At 35.5% G+C, this 12,275-nt stretch overlaps 1 protein-coding gene across 4 annotated transcripts in view; it reads right to left on the bottom strand.

Annotated features, from left to right (window-relative positions):
* The window catches only part of LOC127852132 (putative nudix hydrolase 1), a 35,439-nt gene extending 23,494 nt beyond the window's left edge, over positions 1–11,945 (bottom strand). For 3 of the 4 annotated variants that reach the window (XM_052385954.1, XM_052385953.1, XM_052385956.1), the window contains exons 1-3: positions 11,846–11,945; positions 10,430–10,557; positions 4,891–5,051 (exon numbers count right to left, since the gene is read on the bottom strand). In XM_052385954.1, coding sequence (XP_052241914.1) covers positions 4,891–5,051; positions 10,430–10,557; positions 11,846–11,847 — 291 coding nt within the window. In that variant the 5' untranslated portion in view covers positions 11,848–11,945. Of the gene's footprint in view, positions 1–4,890; positions 5,052–10,429; positions 10,558–11,795 lie in introns of all 4 variants that reach the window. The other variant, XM_052385955.1, reaches the window with a different exon arrangement.
* Positions 11,946–12,275: the final 330 nt, after the last annotated feature.

The following is a 12,275-nucleotide window of genomic DNA, read 5'->3' on the forward strand; positions in this document are numbered from 1 at the left end:
CATAATTATTTTCGAACTCATCCAAGATATCATTGAGACCAATCTTCTGACCAAATTTCATGAAGATTGGACACTAAATGTGGCCTCTAGAGTGTTAACAAGATTTTACTATAGCCTTATAAAGCCATATAAGGAAAAATGCCACGCCCCTGGTGGCCATGTTTTTAAAGCAGCCAAAACCATTTTCGATCTCATCCAAGATATCATTGGGACAAATCTTCTGACCAAGTTTCATGATGATCGGAAAATAAATGTGACCTCTAGAGTGTTAACAAGGTTTTACTATAGCCATATAAGGAAAATAGCCCCACCCCCGTGGTGGCCATGTTTTTCAACCCACCGGCATCATTTTGGAACTCGTCCAAAGTATTATTAGGATGAACCTTCTGACCAAGTTTCATGAAGATCGGACTATAAATGTGGCCTCTAGAGTGTTAACAAGATTTTACTATAGCCTTATATAGCCATATAAGGAAAAATGCCCCTCCCTTTGGCGGCCATATTTTTATGAAAACATAACCATTTTCGAACTCATCCAAGATATCATTGAGACCAATCTTCTGACCAAATTTCATGAAGATTGGACACTAAATGTGGCCTCTAGAGTGTTAACAAGGTTTTACTATAGCCATATACATGTATACATGTAGCCATATAAGGAAAAATGCCCCGCCCCTGGTGGCCATGTTTTTAAAGAAACCAAAACCATTTTCAAACTCATCCAAGATATCATTGGGACAAATCTTCTGACCAAGTTTCATGATGATCGGAAAATAAATGTGACCTCTAGAGTGTTAACAAGGTTTTACAAAAGCCATATAAGGAAAATAGCCCTGCCCCCGTGGTGGCCATGTTTTTTAACCAACCGGCATCATTTTTTAACTGGTCCAAGATATTATAAGGATGAATCTTCTGACCAAGTTTCATGAAGATCGGACTATAAATGTGGCCTCTAGAGTGTTAACAAGATTTTACTATAGCCATATATAGCCATAGAAGGAAAAATGCCCTGCCCCTTGGCATCCATGTTTTCAAGCAAAGGTTACCATTTTTGAACTCATCCAAGATATCAGTGGGACAAATCTTCTGAGCAAGTTTCATGAAGATCGGAAAATAAATGTGGCCTCTAGAGTGTTAACAAGGTTTTACTATAGCCATATAAGGAAAAATGCCCCGCCCCCTGGCGGCCATGTTTTTCAACCAACTGGCATCATTTTCGAACTCGTCCAAGATATTATTGGGATGAATTTTCTGACCAAGTTTTAAGAAGATCAGACAATAGATGTGGCCTCTAGAGTGGTAACAAGATTTTACTATAGCCATATATAGCCATATAAGGACAAATGCCCCGCCCCTTGGCAGCCATGTTTCAGGGTTGTCATTATGATTGCTTACAAAGGATTATTTTGGAAAAGTAACCGATTAGGCCGGGGGGTCAAGGGCAAGGCCCTAGAAGGGGGGCCTGGTGCTGAAGCCCCCGACCGAAAACGAATTCTAGACATTTTGAGGGACAAAATACTGCTATTCTCAGAGCATAAAAAGTTAAAATGAGGTATAAAAAGAAGATAACATTTTAAGATTTTCTCATTTTTACTATACTGTACAATGTAAAAGCATATTATATTGATAGATCTTTGCATGTTCCAATTCTATCCATTACCCGATAACCCAGCATTATTACGATTTCTTTTTTGAAAACCAAAATACGGCTGCCATTTAACGCAAGTGCATATACAAATTGAATTGTGGGATTGGGGAATTCCCATTGAACATGCATGAATCACGTGACGCGATTTGAGAGCATTGAGAACCGTTTATATTTGGTAATTACGCCAAATCAACGACTTAATCTTAAATGTTAAATGTACCTCCTTTCAGAAAAGTTTGCGAAAGTGGAAGTGAATTTATGAGAATAAAAACGCGTCTTTCTTTAAATTTTACCGAGTACACTTCATTCCGGATCTTAATATAACTTGCCAGGTCATTCATGCATCTAGACCTATATGTATGCATAGTTTGGCAATCTCAAAACATGTTATTTACCTTCTTATTACATTATGTGGTATGACCATTTGTATAACAAAATGCATTATTCAATTGAAGTATTTTCAAATGCGTATAATTAAATGTCTAAGCCGAAATCATTTTCAGATTTCATTATTCCAAAGACCTATAGGTAATTATCTATAGGTCTTTGATTATTCACGGAAGGTTAAGAAAATTCTAGCAAGAAAGAAACCTTTCCTGGTATTTCATGTACAGATGAAAATCATGCCAAAATTAGACTTCATGTACAACATCACGTCATTCTTCCTCGGGGAAAGCGTGGACTTAAATATTTAATTGCTGAATAACAACTTTGTAGCGCGGTGTTGCTAAAATCTTTTATTTTGGTAGAAAATCGTAGAGCATTTTTTTATAGGTGGAAACTTTTTCTCTAACTAAAAAAAACTAGTAAATTACGCTTTATCTACAGTGCTACATTCGTTCAGATAAGGTCAGTAATAATCTGTGAAATGTACAGTTATTTGATAAAGTGTCACGTGGGGTCGGCGTGTATTCGGCTGCCTGAGCGCTGATTTGTTGATGCGCTTACAAAGAAGAATTTGATTGACAATTTCGCTGAGAAATTCATTGAAAACAGTAGCTCTGAGGCGGAGTTAAAGGACTGAATGACCCGGTTATTCCTCGTCAATTATTGTCGGTTTACGAGATAAAAACTTCCGATCGCAATTTTAAAGATTCGGGAAAAACAACCGATTTTCTGGAGATTTTAACCAATGAATGCCATTGGCAATCGGTTAATAATGACAACCCTGTGTTTTTCAAGCAAACGTAACCATTTTCGAACTCATCCAAGATATCATTGAAACCAATCTTCTTACCAAATTTCATGAAGATTGGACAATAAATGTTGCCTCTAGAGAGGTAACAAGGCAAATGTTTATGCCACACAACGCACAACGGACAAAAAGCGATCACAAAAGCTCACCATGAGCACGTTGTGCTCAGGTGAGCTAAAAAACATAACATTTTCTAAATATTACACTATTCCAGCGAAAAATAGCATTTTATAAACAGTCAAAAACCAAAACCAGCAACACATATTCAAAACAACATTTCCAGAATCCATGATACCTTTAACACAGCAAACATATACAAATCGTATCCACTTTCGATGGATCTTCATTTGAACTTTCAGCAGTGTAAAACTGTCAACACAAAGGCCAGATTCTTCAAGTATCTCCCTTTCAACGGCATTCTTGTAAAGAAATAAATGGGGGTCAATAAGAAATATCGCATTTCTATAGTGGTTTGTTGTCAAATACTAGTGGCACACAGCCAGGATAATAGATGCAGATGCATAGAAATGAAGTAATGAGTAATTTATTTGATAACACGAATCTTGGTCAGGAATGGACAAAAAAGTCTTCAACACTTTTTGCCATTTTTTGGCAAAAAAGGGAAATACCTCTGGTATTTGTATACACATCTAGATCTATTTAGAATAGTTTTGATGTCTTATGCTCATGCTGAGAAAGTTTTGTCAAGATCAAATGAAAATCTAACTTGAATGTTATGAAAAGATTAATTTACTGTACTTCTCTATAAACAATGGGCAAAAAGTCTGGTCGTCCACTTTTGCTCATTGCAAGCTCATTATTGAAAGGGACTAAGATTTTAATTGCATATACACACTGTCTTATTTTGGTTGCAATCTTTTTTCTCTAAAAAAAAATTAAACAAATCTGGTATTTGGACTTCAATCTCTATCATATCTAGGATGTTTTGTAAAGAAAAAACACACATGTTGTGCATGTTTTGGAAAAATCTGATGTACCAACAATTTGTGTTAAGATTAGCATCTGTCTGTCTACATTTTAAGCCCCAACATGCTGCAAAAATATAAATAAATGATACCAAAATGTTTAATCAGAAGTGATGGATCAATACATTCTGAAGTGACGATTCAATACATTTAGAAGTGAAGGATCAATAGATTCAGAAGTGATGGATCAATACATTCAGAAGAGATGGATCAATACTGGTACATTTCGAAGTGACAGATCAATACATTTAGAAGTGAAGGATCAATACATTCTGAAGTGAGGGATCAATAACTTTAGAAATGAAGGATCAATACATTCAGAAGTAATTGATCAATACATTAAGATGTGAAGGATCAATACATTCAGAAGTGATGGATCAATACATTCAGAAGTGAGGGATCAATCAATTAAGAAGTGACGGATCAAAACATAAAGATGTGAAGGATCAATACATTCAGAAGTGATGGATCAATACATTAAGATGTCAAGGCTCAAGACATTCAGAAGTGACGGATCAAAACATTTAGAAGTGAAGGATCAATACATTCAGAAGTGATGGATCAATACATTTAGAAGTGACGGATTATTACATGTGTCAATGTGTCATATGACAACACCTGCAGAGAATACTGGGAATTTCCAAATAGTGGACATATATATTTAAACAAATGGAAAATAAAAAGAATTTTTATGTTGGAAACCTAACTTGAAGGCATTTCTTATCTATGAAGAATTCAAGTTTAATACAATTTTTTTTGTTTTGTTTTTTTACTTCTGTTATTTCCTATGAATTTTGTGTGAGATCCTGCAGAGCCTTTTTCAATAATTTTGAATCTGTTGTCTGGGAAAAACCCTAAATTGTGTCTTAGCAAAGATATTTCACTGAATTGAGAATCGTGTCTCTCAGTCAGTAAGTGACAATGTCTTGCAAATAAAGCTCAACAAATGATACATTTAGTAAGTTGATTGAAAATACTATTTTTAATAATTTCCTACCAAAGGTTCTGAAACCTGTTTAAATAGTTTTTACTTATATTTATTATTATACAGAACAACTTACCACAAAGTTTTCTCCAGGCTCTATTCTGCCAGCAGGTATATACCATTGACCTCTAATCCTCTGTTTTGCCTCCTGTATCAACAGCATCTGGCCTTCTTCGTTGAATACCAAACCCATGGCTATATAGCTGACAGTCTTCTTCACTATGGGCACATAGTCGTCTGTTAATTTAGGAAAATCATCAGTATAAGGCCATCACTCACCAGTCATAGTTTTCAAATAAAATATGACATGGCCAAGAAAGCCTTTGGAAGATTGATAATTTGACATTTATACAGTAGGATACATGTAAGTCAGTGAAGAAAATTACATGTACATGTTTTTAGAAATCTAGGCCCTGATTAACTAAAATACATGCACTTATCTTCGGTGTTTACAATAAGGGCTATTCCTGAAAAAAATAATTATGGAGGATGAGGGGGGTTCTTAACAATTGTGTTGAGACAAAGACTGTGTTGGCGATACAATTTTTCCCCGGCCCCCCATCAACTCACTTTTTTCCTGCAATAGCCTTCATTGATTAATACAACATAACAACACAACATTTACAGTTTCTGGGAATATATTCAATGAATTTGTAGTCACTGTGATTTGTTTAATAACAGATTTCTCCATACTAACGTATCTACAAAAGCATTATTTTATATGGGTGTAAGTCTAAAACATGAGCACTGCCTAACGGGTGCAGACCGCTCATCTATTTTTCTTTAAATAGGTGAAGGGACCTTATATCTCAATACTTCAATCAAAAAGGAGGGAGGGGTGGGGGGTGGCAAGGGGTGTATAGTGTGTGTGTGGTCATTTATTACAATATCTTCCCAAAATAAGAAAAAAAATGAAGTTGTTTTTTTTTTTTTTGGGGGGGGGGGGGGGGGGTTCTGCTGGGACGGTCTTTCAAAAATAAAATAATAAAAATAAATATTTGTGTTGTTTTAACCATGCTTCAAAAAAAATTGCGGGGGGGGGGGGGGGTAGTTAGGGGGGTAGTTAGGGGGGTATAGTGTGATGGTGTGGTCATTTATTTAGATGATCTTTAAAAAAAAATGGGAAAAATATATTTATTTTGGGGGGGGGGGTGTCTGGGGTGGGGCCTGGTGGAAATCTGATCTTATCATAAATAAAGAATGTATGGCAATTTTAGCACAATTTAATAATTTGACCTTTAGAGTCGAGGTCATTCAAAGGTCAAGCTAAAATTCAACTTGCCAGGTAGAGTACCCTCATGATAGTAAGAAAGTATTTAAAGTTTGAAAGCAATAGCCTTGATACTTCTGAAGTAAAGTGGATCTTAACACAAAATTTAACAAAATATTCAAAGCCACTAAGTCAAAAAAGGGCCATAATTCTGTCAAAATGCCAACCAGACTTATGCAACTTGTCCTGTTCAGTACCCTTATGATAGTTAGCGAGTGTTCCGAGTCTGAAAGCAATACATGTTGCTATGATACTTTAGGAGTAAACTGGACCAAAACACAAAACTGAACCAAATTTTCAAATTTCTAAGTATAAAAGGGGCCATAATTCTGTGAAAATGCCAGTCAGAGTTACATAACTTTGCCTGCACAGTCCCCTTACATACATGTAACTCTAAAAATAATGCTGACAGAGTTATGCACCTTGACCTACACTATTGTCTTGTTGCCATAAAGAAGCATTCCAAGTTTGAGTTAATTATCTTTGATAGTGTTTAAGTTATTTGACTATATAAAAAACTTTAACCAACGGCGATGCCGACGCCGAGGCGAGTAGAATAGCTCTCATTTTTCTTCGAAAAGTCGAGCTAAAAATTAATAGAAGTAATAAAGGGTTTAAAAAGGCGAAAAATGCCTGCCTTGTCATGGACTTCGTCATCTTGACTATCATGGGATTTCCCCCACTGTGTATTATAACTCTTTCAGTGCTGGAACTGTTTGGATCCAGATGAGATGCCACAGAACGCGCCGTCACATCAGGATCCATACTGTTTGCTATTCTGATAGTATTCTTTGGATTTTTTTTTTATAGAAAATGCTAATTTTAGAAATTCAGCAGACGACATTTTAGCAAACTACAAATTTCCCAGCATGCAAAGGGTTAATGTGTACAAAAATGTTTCAAAGAATTCAGACACTCTTTATAAGAAGACACTTTAGACTCCTTTCCCATACTACAAGCAAACTGATATTCAGCATTACATGCACTATAAGCATTTACATTTAAGTACAATTAAATTGTCAAGATTCTTTCATAAGTGGTAATTAAGTTAAAAGCAAGAAAAAATCCCATCCCTGTCATAGTATGAACTCGGCCCTGTTGTAATTGCTGCATTTCGTGATTACAACATACCGTAAGTACTTTAAAAGAACTTTTTTTTAACCATTTCAAGTGACTTTTCAAGGCCAATAAAACTTACCATTCAGCATTAAAAAAACACAAAAGTTTTGCATCATTCAAGTTAAAGGATTACATTTTTAGAGCCAATTATTTTTCTCATATGATAATTCTATCTTGATTGCTTCCTTATACATTATAGACAATTCTCAGTTCAGGTATATTTCCACAATATACATGTATAGAACATTTGTAAAGACATAAAACAAACTAATAAGATTATATTTCAAGTTTGATAGCAATAGCTTGGGTGAAGTGGTTGGACGGTCTTTCAAAAATAAATTAATAACAATAAATATTTGTGTTTTTTTTTCACCATGTTTCAAAAAAAATAAATTATTTGTGTGTGTGTGGGGGGAGGGGGGATGGAGAGGGGTAATAATGTGGGTTGGGGTCATTTATTAGATGATATTTCAAATTAAGAAAAACAAGGGCTGTTTGTAAAACATGCATGCCCCCCATATGGGCTGTCCGTTGTAGTGGCAGCCATTGTGTTAATACGATTTTTGTCACTGTGACCTTGACCTTTGACCTAGTGACCAGAAAATCAATAGGGGTCATCTGCAAGTCACGATCAATGTACCTATGAAGTGTCATGATCCTAGGCAAAAGCGTTCTTGAGTTATCATCCGAAAATCATTTTACTATTTCGGGTCACCGTGACCTTGACCTTTGACCTTGTGACCTCAAAATCAATAGGTGTCATCTGCATGTCATGATCAATCTACCTATGAAGTTTCATGATCCTAGGTGTATGCGTTCTCGATTTATCATCCGAAAACCATTTTACTATTTCGGGTCACCGTGACCTTGACCTTTGACCTAGTGACCTCAAAATCAATAGGGGTCATCTGCGAGTTATGATCAATCTACCCATGAAGTTTCATGATCCTAGGCATATGCATTCTTGAGTTATCATCCGGAAACCATTTTACTATTTCGGGTCACCGTGACCTTGACCTTTGACCTAGTGACCTCAAAATCAATAGGGGTCATCTGCAAGTCATGATCAATCTACCCATGAAGTTTCATGATCCTAGGCGTATGCATTCTTGAGTTATCATTCGGAAACCATTTTACTATTTCGGGTCACCGTGACCTTGACCTTTGACCTAGTGACCTCAAAATCAATAGGGGTCATCTGCAAGTCATGATCAATCTACCCATGAAGTTTCATGATCCTAGGCGTATGCGTTCTTGAGTTATCATTCAAAAAACATTTTACTATTTCGGGTCACCGTGACCTTGACCTTTGACCTAGTGACCTCAAAATCAATAGGGGTCATCTGCGTGTCATGATCAATGTACCTATGAAGTTTCATGATCCTAGGCCCAAGCGTTCTTGAGTTATCGTCTGACAACCACCTGGTGGACGGACCGACTGACAGACCGACCGACATGAGCAAAGCAATATACCCCCTCTTCTTCAAAAGGGGGCATAAATATATATTTGGGGGTATTTGAAGTTTGAAAGCAATAGCCTTGATACAATGTACTTTAGAAGTCAAATGCATCTAAACACAAAAGTTAACAAAATATTCAAAGTTACTAAGTCAAAAAAGGGCCATAATTCTGTCAAAATGCAAACCAGAGTTATGCAACTTGTCCTGTACAGTCCCCTTATGATAGTGAGCGAATGTTCCAAGTCTGAAAGCAATAGCTTTGATACTTAAGGAGTAAAATGAACCAAAACACAAAACTTACATGTAACCAAATTTTCAATTTTCTAAGTTTAAAGGGGCCATAATTCTGTGAAAATGCCAGTCAGAGTTACATAACTTTGCCTGCACAGTCCCCTTATGATAGTTATTAAGTGTTGCAAGCATGAAAGCAATAGCTTTGATACTAAAGGAATAAAAAGGACGTACACACAAAACTTCAACAAATTTTTAATTTTCTAAGTATAAAAAAGGGGCATAACTCTAAAAATAATGCTGACAGAGTTATGCACCTTGACCTACACAATTATCTTGTTGCCATAAAGAAGTATTCCAAGTTTGAGTTAATTATCTTTGTTAGTGTTGAAGTTATTTGACTTAATAAAAAACTTTAACCAATGCCATTAGTATAGCTCTCATTTTTCTTCGAAAAGTCGAGCTAAAAAATCGTAAGTTGTACATGTACTTGATATTTGCAAATCAATTTTTCAATTTTGCGAACAAACAACTTGCGGGAAGTTGTAAAACAATGAAATTCAATTTGTTTAACAACACGCACCTGCTTGAGCACGTCATCGTTATTGTTTTTGAGCGGTGCATTTCGGTATAACATTCGGTTCTTATTGATGGTCTCTCTAGAAATTAATCGAGTAGATGCTTTTTTAATGGATTATTTCGATCAAGTAATACACTTCCGTTTTTGTCAACAAATGTCATAGAGTCTATGCAGTTTCTAAGGTATGTTGATGGGGCTAAGCCCGGAAAAGCACTTCAAAAACGGAAAATTGACAATGATTTAGAGAAAAAGGAAGCCAAGGAACGGTACGAGGACACCAGAGAACGCTCTTTTCAAGAGCACTGGTGTAACGATCGATGAAGAGGATGAGGTTAAGCATAAAGAGTTGGATATTTATGAGGATGGTCTTTTTGCAGACTGTAACCTCAGTTATAATGAAGAAGAAAGTGATGAGGATGATGATGATGAGATTGATGATGATCCTGTTGATAAACTTATCCGTCTTAATTCTACAAGTGACTGATTATACTACTATTGAAACAAAAGTTCTGCTTTACTATGGCGTATGTGTAGCATTAAAAGTTCTAAAATGTTGTTATTTGTTATATTTTTGGTTCTTAAGTAACTGGCCTAATTTCGAAGATTGAGTGACCAGAAACTTTGGGCTCAGGTGAACAAAAAATTACACTGCATTGAAATGATGGCTATCATAAAGGAAACCAGTTTGATTAAAATTAAGATTTTCATATTTCATTTTCTTAAACTTAGACTTTCTCATGTTTGTTAATACCATACAATCACTATTAACATATCAAGGTTGTGAATAAAAAGTATCAATGTTATCTTTTCAAAGAGCAAGATAAATTTGTGTTAATTATTTTATTCATACCGTAAGGTTTTAATCATGTTATTTCATTTGACTTTCAAGTGCTTTAATTTTATTTAGTTGTACAAAAAGTACATCTGTACAACTAAATGTACAATTATACAGTACCTTCCCAAAGTCCATTTGAGTGAGTTACTGTGATAGAATCTGGATGTATGGGCACAACGTGTCCATCCATAAGTTTTTTCAGATCTTGTTCAACTCCTTCCATGTTTTGATGTGTTGATTGACTTGTCCTTAAAAGTATGAATGTCATTGATTTTTCCATACAAGAATGAGCACTTAATAATAATTATGGTATATAGTAAGTAACTCGTACTAGAAAGCTATGGTGTCACATTACAGGGCCCTCAATCTATCAAATCTGCCGCCGAATTTCGGCGGCAGTCCCCCACCTGATAAGTATACTTTTTTCCCCTTTTGGGGGGAAAAATTCCCCCTAAAAGAATTGTTCTTTTAATAGAAAATTGTGTCTCATGATTATTAATCTCAATTCTATTTCAATTTAATCTTTTCTAACATACTAAATTATGAAAAAATGCAATGAATATAGTGCAAACATGTACAAATGAAATAATTAGAGAGAAAGTTAAAAAATCCCCCAAAAAGGGAAACGCCGCGAAAAATTCCCTCTCCTAAGGGCTGCGGACCCCTTCCCCCATAGTAGTGTGAGGGCCCTGCATTATTAGTTTAAACCTATTTATTTTAGCTTGATTGCATAGAAAGCCTTAGGCTTATATAAATGCTCTCTAGTCCGTTTCCTGGGCCTAGAACCAGTACTTGGGTGTCTTTGGGGGAGATCTAAAGAATGCTCCCAAGGTGGGGATCAATCTCGTGACATACGAGTCGCTAGCAGCGATTTTTTTCTTTCTTTATTAAGTACCGGTAAACGGCACTTTTCCAATTACGAAAAAAATACAAATTTCCCAATTGCTGTCCAAAAAATTCCCAATTTATAAAGGTAAAAAAAAAAAAAAAAAATTTTTTTTGGGGGGGGGGGGGGGGGGAAATGCAACATTTAGTTAGTTTCCCTATGCAGCTCTATGGCTTAAACCTTGGTAAATATAATATTGACAGCTTGAAACACTTAGTTATCAATTTTAAAGTATTTGGGAGCATAAGATCAAATACACCAATTTTCCATTTGACTAGTTTTCATGATTCGATTTTTCCAAATTTCAGGTTTTCACGACTCAATTTTTCCCAATTAGACTGGTACGGGTACTTTTCCCATTTGGACAAAAAAAGCGTTGGCTAGGCAGACACCATATCCATTACACCACGGCGACCTTAAATCACATTAATTGTCACATTATTCTACACTTAGTCTATTGAAATCAAATTATTCTTCCATTTTCTATGAACAAAAACTGTATCAGTAATGAATAAATTTAACCCTCGAAATATCAAAATCATCTGTTAAAAAAATAAACGCGAAAACGTGTGACATCTGCTTATGCATCGATAAATTTACCTGCCAGATTAAGTGACAAACACAAACTTTCCGTTTTTTTTTAAACGCACATATATGTATCAGATTTACACTGTCTATATCCGTCTCTAAGCGATTGTTCAGTACGAAGTGGCTTACGCAATGAACATCAACTAAATGAAATAACCAAAAACCGTCACCACCGCAACGACAACAACAACAAACATAAGAGTTAACAACAACAACCGAAACGCTGCTTTGGATTAAAAGGCGAACTTCGGTATACACAATTTCGAGACCGTGAAGTTTTTTATACATATCGTACACTAATTTTTATGTCTCTTTACACGTACCTGCAAACATTAAGATCGAACAACAAGCCAAAAAAAGCCATTGGAATAGTTAAGCTGTATGATAATATTTCGGATAAAAAGTTCGGATAGATTTTGTATTTTAAGGATTTTTTGGTAAATTATTCAGGTAGTTTTATTCGTACTCTAAGGGTTTTACTTATCCTTATCA

This window comes from Dreissena polymorpha, chromosome 12 (assembly GCF_020536995.1).
Source record: "Dreissena polymorpha isolate Duluth1 chromosome 12, UMN_Dpol_1.0, whole genome shotgun sequence".
In the NCBI taxonomy this organism is placed as follows: Eukaryota; Metazoa; Mollusca; class Bivalvia; order Myida; family Dreissenidae; genus Dreissena; species Dreissena polymorpha.